Source organism: Lepidothrix coronata, unplaced genomic scaffold (assembly GCF_001604755.1).
Source record: "Lepidothrix coronata isolate B3197 unplaced genomic scaffold, Lepidothrix_coronata-1.0 Scaffold107, whole genome shotgun sequence".
Classification (NCBI taxonomy): Eukaryota; Metazoa; Chordata; class Aves; order Passeriformes; family Pipridae; genus Lepidothrix; species Lepidothrix coronata.
Window position 1 is genome coordinate 3,205,240 of NW_016690287.1, and position 13,834 is coordinate 3,219,073.

General features: G+C 44.3%; 1 protein-coding gene across 1 annotated transcript in view; it reads right to left on the reverse strand.

Moving 5' to 3' along the window:
- Positions 1 to 7,165, reverse strand: part of LOC108501726 (ubl carboxyl-terminal hydrolase 18-like) — a 14,128-nt gene extending 6,963 nt beyond the window's left edge. The window contains exons 1-4 of the mRNA XM_017823917.1: positions 7,027 to 7,165; positions 3,964 to 4,140; positions 2,499 to 2,595; positions 1,057 to 1,245 (exon numbers count right to left, since the gene is read on the reverse strand). Of these exons, the coding sequence (XP_017679406.1) occupies positions 1,057 to 1,245; positions 2,499 to 2,595; positions 3,964 to 4,132 (455 nt within the window). The 5' untranslated portion in view covers positions 4,133 to 4,140; positions 7,027 to 7,165. The remainder of the gene's footprint in view (positions 1 to 1,056; positions 1,246 to 2,498; positions 2,596 to 3,963; positions 4,141 to 7,026) is intronic.
- Between the last annotated feature and the right edge of the window lie 6,669 nt (positions 7,166 to 13,834).

The window sequence follows — 13,834 nt, forward strand, 5'->3', positions numbered from 1 at the left end:
CCCCTCAGTTCAGGAAGGACATGGAGGGGCTGGAGCAGGTCCAGAGAAGAGCAACAAGGCTGGGGAAGGGACTGGAGCACAAGTCCTATGAGGAGAGGCTGAGGGAGCTGGGGTTGTTCAGCCTGGAGAAGAGGAGGCTCAGGGGAGACCTCATCACTCTCTACAACTCCCTGAAAGGAGGTTGTAGCCAGGTGGGCGTGGGTTTCTTCTCCCAGGCAACTATCAGCAAGACAAGAGGGCTCAGTCTTAAGCTGTGCCAGGGCAGGTTTAGGTTGGATATTAGAAAGAAATTCTTTGCAGAAAGGGAAATCAGGCATTGGAATGGGCTGCCCAGGGAAGTGGTGGATTCTCTGTCCCTGGAGGTTTTTAAGATGAGACTGGATGTGGCACTTAAGTGCCATGGCCTGGTAACCACAGTGGTAGTAGATCAAGGGTTGGACTTGATGATCTCAGAAGTCCCTTCCAACCCAGCTGATTCTATGATCATACAATAAAGATCAGGACATTTGGATACACCCTGTGTATTTGTACACATAGACTCCCAGAATCTTACTGTCACCAGTCACCCATGCATTCAACAATCTCTCTCTGCTTTGGGACTTTGACCAGTTGGGAGATTAAGACAGCAAATTCTTCTCTGTCCTTATAAAAAGGAACAGGAAGTATATAGTTTCTATCCTTGGGGATCTGTGTGAACTTATCTTTTCCACACTATCACTTTCTTCTAACAAGTAACAGCAGCTATTTCACTATTATGATGCCAGTACAGCAAGACAAATTAAGCTCTAAGCTGTCTTCTCAGCCCTGCACAGCCCTTTCCACTTGGTCAGTGTCTGTAGCTGAGTCTTCCAGCAGTCTGATAGATTGCTCTCCCTTTGGACATCAGCAAGGATATACAACAGGGTTTTTTTCCCCCCTCTTCATGAGCAATACACAGCATCACACTCACAGGTGGGGAGCAGCTATAAAGAGCACTACATCATTATGTACCTAACTCCTGACATTTCTGAATGCAGACGCTGGAGTCTGCACTTGTTAGTGCTGGGTAATCAACACCCCGGTTTGCAGGCAGAGGTGGGCATGAGGCAGCGCTGCTTACATTCCACTCTGTGTGCTGAAAGGCAGCAAGCGAGTTCCGTGGGGCGAACAGCTTTGCGCTTGCCACGCTGCATCTCCTCCAGCAGCAGGAGCATTTGGTACGGGACATTGCTCCTCCTCTGTGCGGCACACGGTGGCACTGTGATCCTACAAAGGGAAGAAGCAACACGGATGGTCATCAAGGGGTACAATGGACAGACATCACACCTGAAGGAGCAGAGGTAAGTAGCCCAGCTAGCAACTCAAGAGGAACCAGAATGGGTATATTTTCAGCAAAAGAAGGAAAAAGGGGAAGCAGTCACCTGCACTAGCTCACCCCACAGTGCAGGATGAAAGTTCCAAAGTGAAAGGCCACAATGTTAAGTCGGCCTGTTCCTCAGTAAGGGACAAGCCAAGCAGGACCTCAAGTGCTTTCTGGGCTCTAGAAATAACATTAGTTACAGCCAGTTTCAGAGCTGTTCTTCCCTCCCACTGATTCATGTCCTCATGCTCAACATACCCTCAAAATTCCATGGGCACATAAATCATAATGCTTGTATTTCAACTATATGCCAAATGAAAAGCTCTTTATCCTCCCTAAATTTATTGCAGTCCACAGGTTTTTCTAAGTCTTTCTTCAAATAACCATGATAACCTACTGTCTACATTATTTAGCTTTGCCCATTCATGACACTTCTCATCTCTGCATGTCTGTAACATCTTTCTCCTCTGCACAGTAGTGAGCATCCAAGAAATGTAGAGAAAGAACTGAATAGGAATGATCCACTTAGATGTTTAAAGCTGCAGTGAACTGAGTAAACTGAAAACAAATAAAACCAGTTCTTATTGTAGCTGGTAGGGAGACAGAAGCCCAAATCCTCCTCACAAACAACCAGGGAGAACAGTCAAGCAAGACAAAGTAAAGCTATGTATTCTTGATCTGCAACAACATTATCAGTCTTCTCTATGAGGTGCTAACCAGAGCAATCAGGGGCCAGAGGCTGGGGATTACCAAATGTTTATGTTTACATGCTTAAAGTTACAAAATTAATAGTGGAAATGGTTAGGCACAACACATCCTTTTTAAAAATGGCCTATGAGTAAACCTGGAATAAAATCATATCCTCTTTTGGGAAAGAGAGATACAAGTCATAAAGACTCAGTTCAGGACTGCAGCTTACTGGTGTGCAAAGGGCACATGAATCAGAGATGACTAACAAGTCAGAATACTGCAACTTCTACTTTTGCAGGCCCTAGACTATGTACGACAGACATAAGGCAGAGACCTTGCTGAGGGAGCTGAAAGCACCTTTGATAGCACCTCAATGATCTAATCCTTCAAATGTACATCCCATATAAAAAAGAGGGGGAGGCAACAAAGCAACAATGGAAGTATCTCTGGTAGTTCAAACAAGTGGTACCTTCGAAGTATCCCTGTGAAGTGTATATTCATGAGGAACACTTGGAGCAGAGAGTTCAGACAGCAGCTCTGTCCAAGGTTATACAGTCCAATAGCTCCTGTAGGAATAGAAAAAGAGGAAGTGAGGCCTGGAGATAGGTACAGGAAAAGAAAGTGAAAATTATTTGAAAGTGGCAAACTCCTCTTGTCATTCAGTGGTATAGGCTGAGCATCTTGGTCAGACACGAAAAAGTGTTCAATCTATTCTTCTGTTGCTCAAGTAGATAGCTTTTAGTTTTGTTTGGCAATTGACAGGAAAAACCCAGTAAGCCTGGATAATGATACTCAGATTTCTCCCAGTTCCTCTATTTTCAGTCCTCTGAAACCACCTGAAACACCTAAACAGAAAATAAAACCACAGGAGGCAAAGGCTGCCTGTACGAGGACTTTTATTTAGCCTTTTACACAGCAAAGCCTAACAAAAAAATGAAGAGTTCCATATGGGACCAGATCCTAGCTGTCCATCACACAGGATTCAAGTTTGTCCTTCAGCCTGTCTCTGGTATGTTTTTTTCCAGTTTCAAAGGAAGGAACTATCCTGAGAGAAGAAGCAAGTCACAGCTGCTCCTGCATCTAAAAAGGTGGCATGTTCTGTGCCCCACTGTGTAGGATCGTGACCAAAGCAAGCACACAAAGGGTTAACGAAGCAGTGGACATTGCCAGAATGGAAGAGAATGTGGCAGAAGGTGGGAGGAAGCGTCTACAAGGTGCATGGAGCCAAAGGTGGCATGACCCAGAACAAGAAGATGATTGAAGAAAAGAAAGCGTGTTGAAAGCTGATAGCCGCAAAGATGGACGTTAGTTGTTTAGCAGGTAGAAATATGCACACTGTAATTTTATAGGGCCAAGTATTACTATTACTTGTTGATAGGTTGAAGAGGCTTAGCTAACAGACCAGAAACGAAACTAGTTCCTCTATAAATAGAGGCTTGAAATAAATAATAAACGATCCTCTTGCTGACCAGCGAGGGTGTCCGTGCCTCGGTCGCTACACCCCACTGCAGTATAAGCAACCCTGGTCAGAAATTAGAAATTTTGCTTCTGAAGTCATCACCAAAGAGAGAGAGGACACAGAATGGAAACCCAGAACACCTCTGAAATACATACAGTCAGTAAGGGTGGGCCTAGTTCATGGTTTAGTAAACCCAGAATCAATGCTGGCTTTGTTTGGAAAGAGACAGAGCCACCATCTAGACCTTTTGGGCTGCAATGGCCAATTTGAGGACTTACATGGGAAAAAGCTATGAGATCCTCATGCAATCCATTCCCCTAAAATGTTTATTTGGCAGGATAAAATAATAATCATCTGCATATTCCTCAGTGAAGAAGTAAGGAATAGGAGAAAATGAAGCCCGAGGACAGAATATAGAACAGCAGCCACTAGAAACAGAAAATATTAGAGCTAAGAACAGACAAAATATTATTACCATTTTTTAAGTCTGCCACACCAAAGACTGATGTCAGCCTCCGTTCCTTGGCCTTCAGCTCTTTGGCTTCATCTTTATTACTTTGTACTTCAGCTTCTGCCTCCATGGTCTCACTTAGTGCCAGCTCTGGTTTCTTGTCTCTTTCTTGATGTCCACTGTTTTGCCCCATCTACAATATTGTGAAAAGACAGAAGGACGGCAGAGAGACACAGCAAGATCAGAAAGAGTGGGAGCATCCAAAACCACCGGATTTGTCTGTGATATTTTCATTACGAAAAAGGTGAAATCACAGAATGGTTTGGGTTAGGAGGGACCTTAATCTAGTTCCAACCCTCCTGCTACAGGCAGGGATGCCACCCAGTAGATCAAGGTTGCTCAGGGCCCCGTCCAGTCTGGTCTGGAATATCAATAAAGTAAGCAAGATTACTGCAACAGCATTTGGTGTATTTGAATAACATGGATATTGTAGCTGTGCAAGGTAACAGAGTTTAAGGGCAATTGCTCATCCTGTCTTCCTCTCGAGGCTATATAAATAAATGAACCTTCAGTTCCACAGAAACAGCTCCATCTAACTAGAGAACTCCAGATATCCCTATTCAAGGAGATTTCATAAATAAGATGATTAAAATTATCCCAATGGCAGATGTTGCAAAACTCCAATGTTTAGTAAAAGCAACATTTTATCACCCGAAGTACCCCAAGTATTCAAAAGGGCAAATTTCACCTTTTTTTAGCCTTTTGACCTGATAAGCATGTTTGGTTTCTGTGCTGGGCTCCCTGCACTGTTTTTAAGTGCCTTATTCACAGCTCTACTGTGGCACTTTGGACTGCAATTTTTGAAAGACATTTAAGAACTGAAATATCAGTTTCTTTTTCTGTTCCTTCAAGTGATCACAGGCAATTGCACAAGGGAACCATTATAATACCTTGACTGTCGACAGACCATTACTCTGAGACATTCTCCTGTGACTCAGCTACTGACTACTAAACCAAAGTAAAAATACACGAGCAAAACAATATGATAAATGTTCAAATGCAACTATACAAAATTGAAACTTTTTATAAGCCCACCTCCAACACAAAGAACAGAATTAGAAAAAAGTGGATATGCTTAGGGAAGCATTCACAGGTGAGGAGGGGGGACCCACAAAACAAACGCTCAGATATTATTATTTTAAAAATATTAAACAGCACATAAAATCAGCCGAAGGCCAGGTGCTGAAAGAATGAAGAAAAGATACCAAGGAAGGGAAATAAGCAAAATATCCTGATTCTGCCTCTCACAAAAAGAAAATCTTTGTTTTAAAAGCATGTTTTCAGGTTAACTGTGCCTAATAATGTCAAATATCAAAGCTTCTGAAGACTGAGGCAGACAAACTAGAAATGGATTTTTTTTCCCAATTATTACCTTTAAGCTTAAGTATAATTATTTCCAACTGTACTTTTGAAGATTATTTTTGAACTCTGTCATATACTCAGATTCAATAAAAACTGTCGAATTTGCTGAGAAGTTTATTAGGGGAAAAAAATCCCCAACTCTGACAAAGACAGATTCAAGAATATTGCTTTTTATATACCCAAAATCCAGTGATTAGAACAGCTATGGAGGAAAAGAGAAATTTTATTTGATTTCTTCCTTGGTAAAACAGAGTCTGAACACACACTGCCGCCTTCCCTGGAATTGATTTAACAGTGCATTCAGGTTTCTGAAAGCCCAGCTGGTGTGGGAGCCCATCTGGGCCTGTACCATGAGAACCACTGGGTTTAGCTGGTTGGCCTTAGCCAAAAGGTAAGGAATGCTCACAGTCAGTGGGGATGTCAAAGAAGACAGAAAGCAGAGGGACAGGCAGTGCAGAGGTGGCAAAAAAATAGCTGGGGATGTAGCAGGGATGAAGCGAACTAGCAAGACATTACTTTTGTCAGGATAAGACAAAAGTAGGATTAATTAAGGGTAGGATTAATGAGTAAACTCAGGGTTTTGGGTGACTTGAGAAATAGGTAGAAAAATACTAGGGCTGAAGATGCAGGAGGATACAGAGAGAGGAGGACTTGGGTTTCTAGTTCAATGAAACTCCCCCAGGTACCTCTAGCAAGAACCCAGGTACTGGAGCAGGGACACGAATACAGTTTCCCAACCCTGGCATGGAACTGCCTCACTTTATCTGGCTGTCAGCAATAAAGCATTCTGAAGATTTGCACTTGACCGTCTTTCCCTTGCACAAGTGTATAAAAAAACTGGTGAGTGAGCTGAGGAACTGAGGAGTAGGCTCCCCTCCTGCTCCCAATTTCTCCTGTCTCACCAGAGGAGCAGGGTTACTTCTCAGGTTTTTTTGCAGGTCAGGGGTAGGACTTAGTACCCTCAAGTATGTGGCTTGGCTGCACCAAGCAACTCCACTAGCACTGGGCATCCTGTAATCATCTAACCCTCTCACTTGCTCTTCCTCAGCCAAGCCCATCATCCTCCCTCTCATCCTGGACTGCTCCACAGTCCATCTGCCCTCCCAAGACACTGGCTTCTCACAACAAACCCCCACTGGTGCCTTCACGCCCTGTGCCTCAAAGTGCCCCTGTGCCTGAGGAGTAGCCCCATCTCTGCCCCTGGTCACCCCTTCCCCACCATCATCGTCTCCTTTCCCCTCACGGGCATCTTGGGGCGCAGATGGTGCTGGGGTGGGTGGTGGGCTGCAGGTGGGAAGGCCAGGTTGGATGAGGCTCTGAGCAACATGGTCTAGTGGAAGGTGTCCCCGCCCATGGGAGAGGGGCTGGAACTGGGTATCTTCAAGGTCCCCTTCCAACCCAAACCATTCTATGATATTATGACTCTGTGATGCCCGAGATGCTTCTCGAAGGGCTCCAGCAGAGACTCAATGTGATGACCCATCCTCAAGGAGAAGTACCTAAGAGCGCATCACCTCCACACTTCTCCGGGATGCGACTGAAAGGAGACTTCCCACCCTGTTGTCGAACCACTCTCCCTTATTTCCCTCTTTTTATTACCTTCCCTCCCGGCACACCGCACCTCTGCCTCGACCTATCTCACAGACCAGCAAAAAGGCTTCTTACCAACTACCGCAGGACCCAGCAGCGCTTCGAGCCTCGGCTGGACCTCGCGTTCACCTGCTGACAAAGGGGGCAGCGGGGGCTCGGAAAACGCGCCTGCCCGCACCGGAGCGGCGCGGAGGAGCCGCTCACCCGGAGGAGCCGGGAGGGCAGCAGGAGCCGGCAGGGCTGCGGGATCCGGGAGGGCAGCGAGAGCCGGCAGGGCAGCGGGAGCCGGCAGGGCAGCGGGGCGGAGCTGGGCTGTCCCGCCGCTCGGGCTGCGTCAGGCGGCGGCAGCGCCCGCCCCGCAGTTTTCATTTCCCGCTCGGCCGGGAGAGAGGACAGAAAGTGAAACTCAGCGCCGCCCTGGGCCGCTTCCCGGCACGGAACAAGAGACTTGTCTCCTGTCCCTTCCCGGCCGAGGGACAAGAGACCTCCCCCAGCTCAGCGGCCGCTCGAGTGGCACAGCACTGGAACAGTGATGCCAGTACTGCCCAGGGATGCCGGTACTAAATAAATACTTCAGAAAAGCATCACTGCTTGGTTTTGCATTAAGGCTGAAGTATTCTTCCTGCTTTTCGAAAGCTGCTCAGGATGAGGAGAAATTGCTGAAATTCCCTCTGAATCCCCTAGCTGCTCTCTGTTGTCCAGTCTCGTGAAATGTAAGTAAAAGCAACTGCAGACGCTAAAAATGGAAAGCTTTCACCCAGTCTGTTCAGAAACACACATTTGTAAAAAATTCAACAACACCGATATAAAGCAGAAGCAAGCAACAGCAATAAAGCCATTTGAAACCATTACAAGGACAATTTTAAAAAGTCGTAAAAATAGAGTAGGTACAAAAACACGTGCAATTCTGTAGTTCGCTCAGCAACTTTTGTGACACATTCAGTTTCATGAAAAACAAACCTGATGGCACTATTGCTCAAGAAACAAAAGCAACACAGTAACCTACTTGCATGACAGTCTGATTTGATGCTTGGCACCACAGTTCTCAATAAACCCTACACTACACATGTGGCAGTTATGTTGAAAAAATGACGCAGCTAAAGCTGCTAATATTTGCATTAGGTTATTCTGTTTGCAACTTGCCTCTCAGAGTTCATAACTTCATATTCCGTGCGTGATCAATGACTCTCTTTTTCTGTTTCATTTTCACCCATGAAAAATACAGTGTTCTGAAAACCTCTCATTTTTTAAGGCCAGTGCCAAGTTTGATTCTACATTTTCTGTAAGAAACAGCAAGAACAAATATAGAACTTTAGCACACTTCAAAAACAGTAGTAATGTATTTGACCTGTATTAAAGACTGTATCTGACAGAAGATACAAATAGCAGGCAGCCATCCATTAATAAAGAAATTATTCAGCATTAACATGGCCATAGTATTAATGAATTCTTAATGAGATAATGCTGCTTACAACTGATTTTCCACGAACAAAGTTTCCATGGCATTATACAGTGGACAGGCATATAATTTAAGGAGCAGCTGAGGATAATAAAGAGATGAAGCCCTCTATTTACTTACCAACCAGGAAAAAAATGGCATGATCTCTACAGTGGCAAGACACAACTGTCACGCTGTGTTACCATGGGGCACTTCCTGCGTGAGGAATTACAAATGTCACATATTTAATGTGCTTTAGATGTGATTACAGCACCCGAGTTCTACCAAAACAGTATAAGGTTTTCCAGTATTTTCATTACAGGTTTCTATTTCCAGGTATGTTTGGAAGTGTTTTTAAAAAATGCAGTTTGCCAAATTGATACCTGGTACAGAAAATGAGAGTGAAAAATCTCTTGTTAGGTATCAGTGTGAGACTTAGGGAGTTTTTTGAAACTATTCATTAGATATTGCTTACAGGACAATCAGTAGATCATTTTCCACATTAAAAAGAACCAAATTTCTTTTTTAAAAAAATGTATTCTAAATAAGGAATCTCAAATTCACTTCTGGAAACAAAATTAAATTTGTATTTCCTTCTTTTATAGGGCTTCTTCTTGAACTAAAAATATTTTTTAATATCTAGGTGTAATCTTAGTTCAGTAGGTGAAAGAAAACTCCAAACTAATGTCTGAAAAGTGGCATTATCTACAGAGGTCTCTCAGCCAACTTGTCCTTTATTTATTAAATCCTGTAATTACATAATCTTATGATAAATCACAGTAAATTTGAAGGACATTATTTTAATCAATGAAGGGCATAATTTTAATCAAATAAAAGGTCTAGTTTATTTTTTGACTGAAACTTGCATAATGAAGAAAATAAACAGGTTATTTTCTATGGCCCTGAACACTTGCAGTTTCTGTTTGTGTTTATGAGGTAATTGAAACATTTTAGCTGTTGTTTAACATCTAAGCTTCTGTGAGTATACATCAAGACATCACTTATTATCATTTTAAGTAGATTTTTTTGCTCTTTTTTCTTATATGTGTAGGCAGAAAATATAAAACCTGATTTAAATTAATCACCCTACTGTAAATCCAATATAGTGCATAAGTAAAACAAGTAACTTCAAACACTGTGGTGGATTCAGATTACAACTCAAATGAGAAGCAGAAACCTTTAACGTCCAAAACAGTCAATCTAATGATCAAATTACAAGAAATTTTTTTAAATAATTCATAATAGAGACAAGTTTTTCTATAGTTCATATTGAATTTTCTACTTGCGTTCCTAATATGGCAGCCACCAGAATGAAGCAGGGTAAACCGTACACGTATTGGTTGCACTGGTTTCATGTTTGTCTCCAAGTGTAAAGCAATACTCTCAATATACAAAAGATTTTCTGTTCCACAACAAAAAAATCCCCCACACAAACCAACAAAAGAAGTGGAACTCAAGCACGAGGAAATTATTTTCAGAGTGACAGCCAGCTCAGTATGTCCCGATGCGCTGCTATCCAAAACACGGTGTAAAACCATTAATGTTTCCCTAAGATTCAGTGAAACCTCAGAAGGAACTCATAAACTCCATTTGAGATATTCTATGGGTGTGGCCCTGCTGGTATGACATTTTTAATGATCCTAATTAACCTCTTGGTTAGTTGTTTTACTTAATCATAGATTGCGTGTAAGGCCTTAAAATTAATCATAGATTGCGTGTGAGGCCTTAAATCACTTTAAGCCAGCATACAGCAGAAGTATGTACTTCCAAACATTTCAGAAGGCCACCTCTGACCTCCAAAAGTGATTATGTTTAGAAGTTGCTCCGAAACAAAAGGTGCCAGGTAAAAATAGCAGTTGCTGTCCCTTTCATTCCCTGAGCACTCTATCAGAAAGGTCTTGCTGGCCTCTGCTGGGCAGATGATCACTTGCAGTACCAACAGTAGGACTAGGTGTTTCCTTTCCTTTGGAAAGTACTGTCATTAACATCCAGGGACTACTCTTGCAGTCTGCACCTAAACTGAAAAGTTTCCAGCTCCAGTTTGCACAGAGAAATGTGCGGGAGAAAAGCCTGTTCGGACTCCTGCTCTGCACCTTCCACCTCAGCTCTAACTACAATCACACATGAACGCTGAAAAGTGAGGCTGAAAGAGTGTGATGGTCCTTAGAGCCGAGAAGGAAGGTGGAGAGCACTTGCAGTGGGACTGCAGATTACAGACTGTAAAGGAGAGGACTGTCACTTGATCGTGGTGCAAATACAAGGTTCTGAACAGGAGGGGCCATGTGCGAGCAAGCTTTTTGTCCCAAAACATTTCTCTCTGAGGGGCTTATGGAGCATCAGGCCCTTCTCAGTCTTGCCAAGTATGAAATCTCCATGTGCTTCTCACACAGAAAAATGTGTTAGGAGAGAAACAGAGTAGCAAACTGCTTCTGTGGAAACACGCTGGGGCCTTGTACTTTCTTTTCTCAGCTCTTCAGTGTACCCCATTCTGTCACTCTTGCAGCCTGAATCTAAACCAAAAACTGTCTGGCTACCTCCCGCATAGATGAATGTTCCACAGTAAAAGACTTGCTCAGACCTTGATACAAGACTGGAAACTCCATGATCAAGTGGCAGTCCTTTCCCCTTGCAGCCTATGAACTACAGTCACTCCATGGAGCTCTGCACTTTCTTACTCAACTATATCTATCGTGAAGCACTTTCAGTCTTGCAGAGTCTGATACACTTCTAGCACAGAACACAGTTGCTGAATCTCCCCTTTGCCTCGCAGCCTTCCATGTAAACACCACACACTGGGGCTTTGCACCTTCCTTCTCAGCTGTAGGAACTGTCACATTTTTTCACTGTCAGATCCAAGTTTCAACCCTTAAAATGTTCTTATGCTCCTATTAAAGAAAAGGTGCCAGAACAAAAACACAGGGTTGCCATTAACCTTCCCCTGCTGCTGATAAACTGCACCAAATATATGTACCGCTGCTCTGCACTTATCTTGTCGTACCACCACACTCTTGCAGTCTGAATCCAAACTGGAAGTTTTCCAGCTACAGCTCACACAGGTGAATGTGACAAGATAAACAAACATGCTCTGACCTTGCACTTTATGTTTGAAAACTCTTATACGCATCCCTATCGAGTCGCTTTCCACTTGCAGCCAGTAAACTGGGGTCACACTGTGGTTCCCTGCACTTTGCTACTAAGCTATATGTACAAGCATGTACCTTCAGTTATGCAGAGAAAAATGGGCTGATGTAACTACCAATAAAAACGTGTGGCATAACAGAAGAAGTAGCCAGGTAATTTTTTGCCATGGCAGCATTTCTGCAACAAAAAACACAGTGCAGCTACACAGCTTCCTTCTTATCTTTTCACTCTCACAGAGTTTAACTTAAAACCTTAAAACATGCCTCAGCTGCTCCAATACGAATGGCCAAAGAACAAAATTCCAGAGCTGCAAAAACTGCTGCAATGCACGTTTCTCCTCAACAATGACCTCATATTAAGTCGCACAGGGTCTAAAGCTAAATGGAAGTGTTTACACGTAGAGCTTGAATATGAAAATGTAACAACACAGAAAGTTTTGCTGACCTTCCCCCTTAGAATTAATAACTTGAAATTCAGACCACATTAGAGTGGTCCAAAGAAATGTGCTGGGAAAAAAACTGCTCATCCCTTGCCCCTTCTCTTCAGAACCTGGTACTCTCACCAGAAGTGATAGTCCTCTTCCACAGAGAGCTTGTAAACTACAGTCCCACTGCAAGTGCTCTGCAGCTTCCATCTCAGCTGCAAGTACCATCACAAACTTCCCAGGCTCACTGAGACCAAAATGTTTATCCCTCTCACACTCGTCCGTGACAGTGCTACAGCAAGCCTCCTTAGGCATTGGGAGATGGCAAGTGCGTGACGGTAGTTAGAGGTGAGATAGAATATTCTGAGCAGGAGTATGAACAAGAATTATCCCAGCATGTTTTTCCCTGCAAACTGAAGATGAACACTTCCCGGTTAAAGGCACAGTACAAGAGAGACAGAACGGGCAAGTTCAAAGAGATGAGAAAGAAAAGTACAAGGCACTGGCCTCCTTTTAAATAACCAGTCCACGATACTGTTTCTGTCCTTACACATATTTCGGTGCAAGAAGCCTGCTCCATACTGTGCACCAAGAAAAATGTGCTGGGACAAAAAGCTTGCTCAGCTGTTACCCCTTGTCTTCAGAACCTTCTACTCACACCACAAGCATGTGACACTCCTCTTTTCTAGAGAGATTTTAAACTGATGTCCCACTGCAAGTGCTCTCCATCTTCCTTCCCAGCTGCAAGCACTATCACACACTTCCTAGGCTCACTAAGGCAAAAGTTGCTCTTCTGTGCCAGAGGAATACCAAGCCTCCTTGGGAGTTGGATGGCCAATTTCTGCACGGGGATCCTGTAAGCAAATGACTGCCATTCCACCCAGGAAAGAAAGCCCTTACCCTCCGTATCTCAAGTGCAGTTGGTGGGCCACTCTTGGCCCTCCATGGACACATAAAGCTTTCTGTGCGGGCACCTTTTGTGTGTGGGAGGAATCTTCATCTGTATTGAATTTTGGGAGTCGGACTGCCAATTTCTGTGCAGGGCTCCTGTAAACAAAGGACTGCCGTTCCATGCAGGAAAGAAAGGCCTCACCCTCCATCTCTCACATGCAGTGTGTGGGCCACTCCTGGCACTGCATGGACACATAGAGCTTCCTGTGCTGGCACCTTTTGTCTGGCAGGAATCTTCATCTGTATTAAACTCTGGGAGTCGAATTGCCAATTTCTGCACAGGGCTCCTGCAAGTGAACAACTGAATATTCACCCAGGAAAGAAAACCTTAACCCTCCGTATCTCGTGGGCTGTGGGGGCCACTCTTGCCACTCCATGGACAAATAGAGCTTCCTGTCATGGCACCTTTCGACTGGGAGGAATCTTGGTCCTTATAGAATTTTGGGAGTTGGACTGGTAATTTGAGCACAGGGCTGAAAAAAAAAAACAACAGCCCTTCTCCCCAGCAAAGAAAACCTGGAACCTTTCGCTTTCTGGTGGAGTTGGTGGGCCAGAATGGGCACTCCATAGGTAACAAGAGCTTTCTGGTGTAGCACTTTTGTTAGCAGTGAGATGGACGTCTCTAAGACCATTTCAAAAGTACTTGGATTAGTTGCCAGTAAGGCTGTAGCCCCGTCCCAGAAAGCCACCAAAATTGTAAGGTGTGTTTTGCTCAGTCGCATTTCTCCTAAGGAAGTCAAGGAGCTCCAGAGGCAGAGGAGCACCGCACGCCTCTGGTTGCCGAGGCACCAGAGGGGGCAAGGACGGGAGAGGCTCTTGCCTTGTGCCAGCAGGCGAGAGCAGCAGGGGCAGGGAGCCAGGCAGCTGCCCCGCAGCGCCCCAGAGGCCACGGCCACGCTGGGCTGGGCACGCTGCAGCGCGGGGCAGGG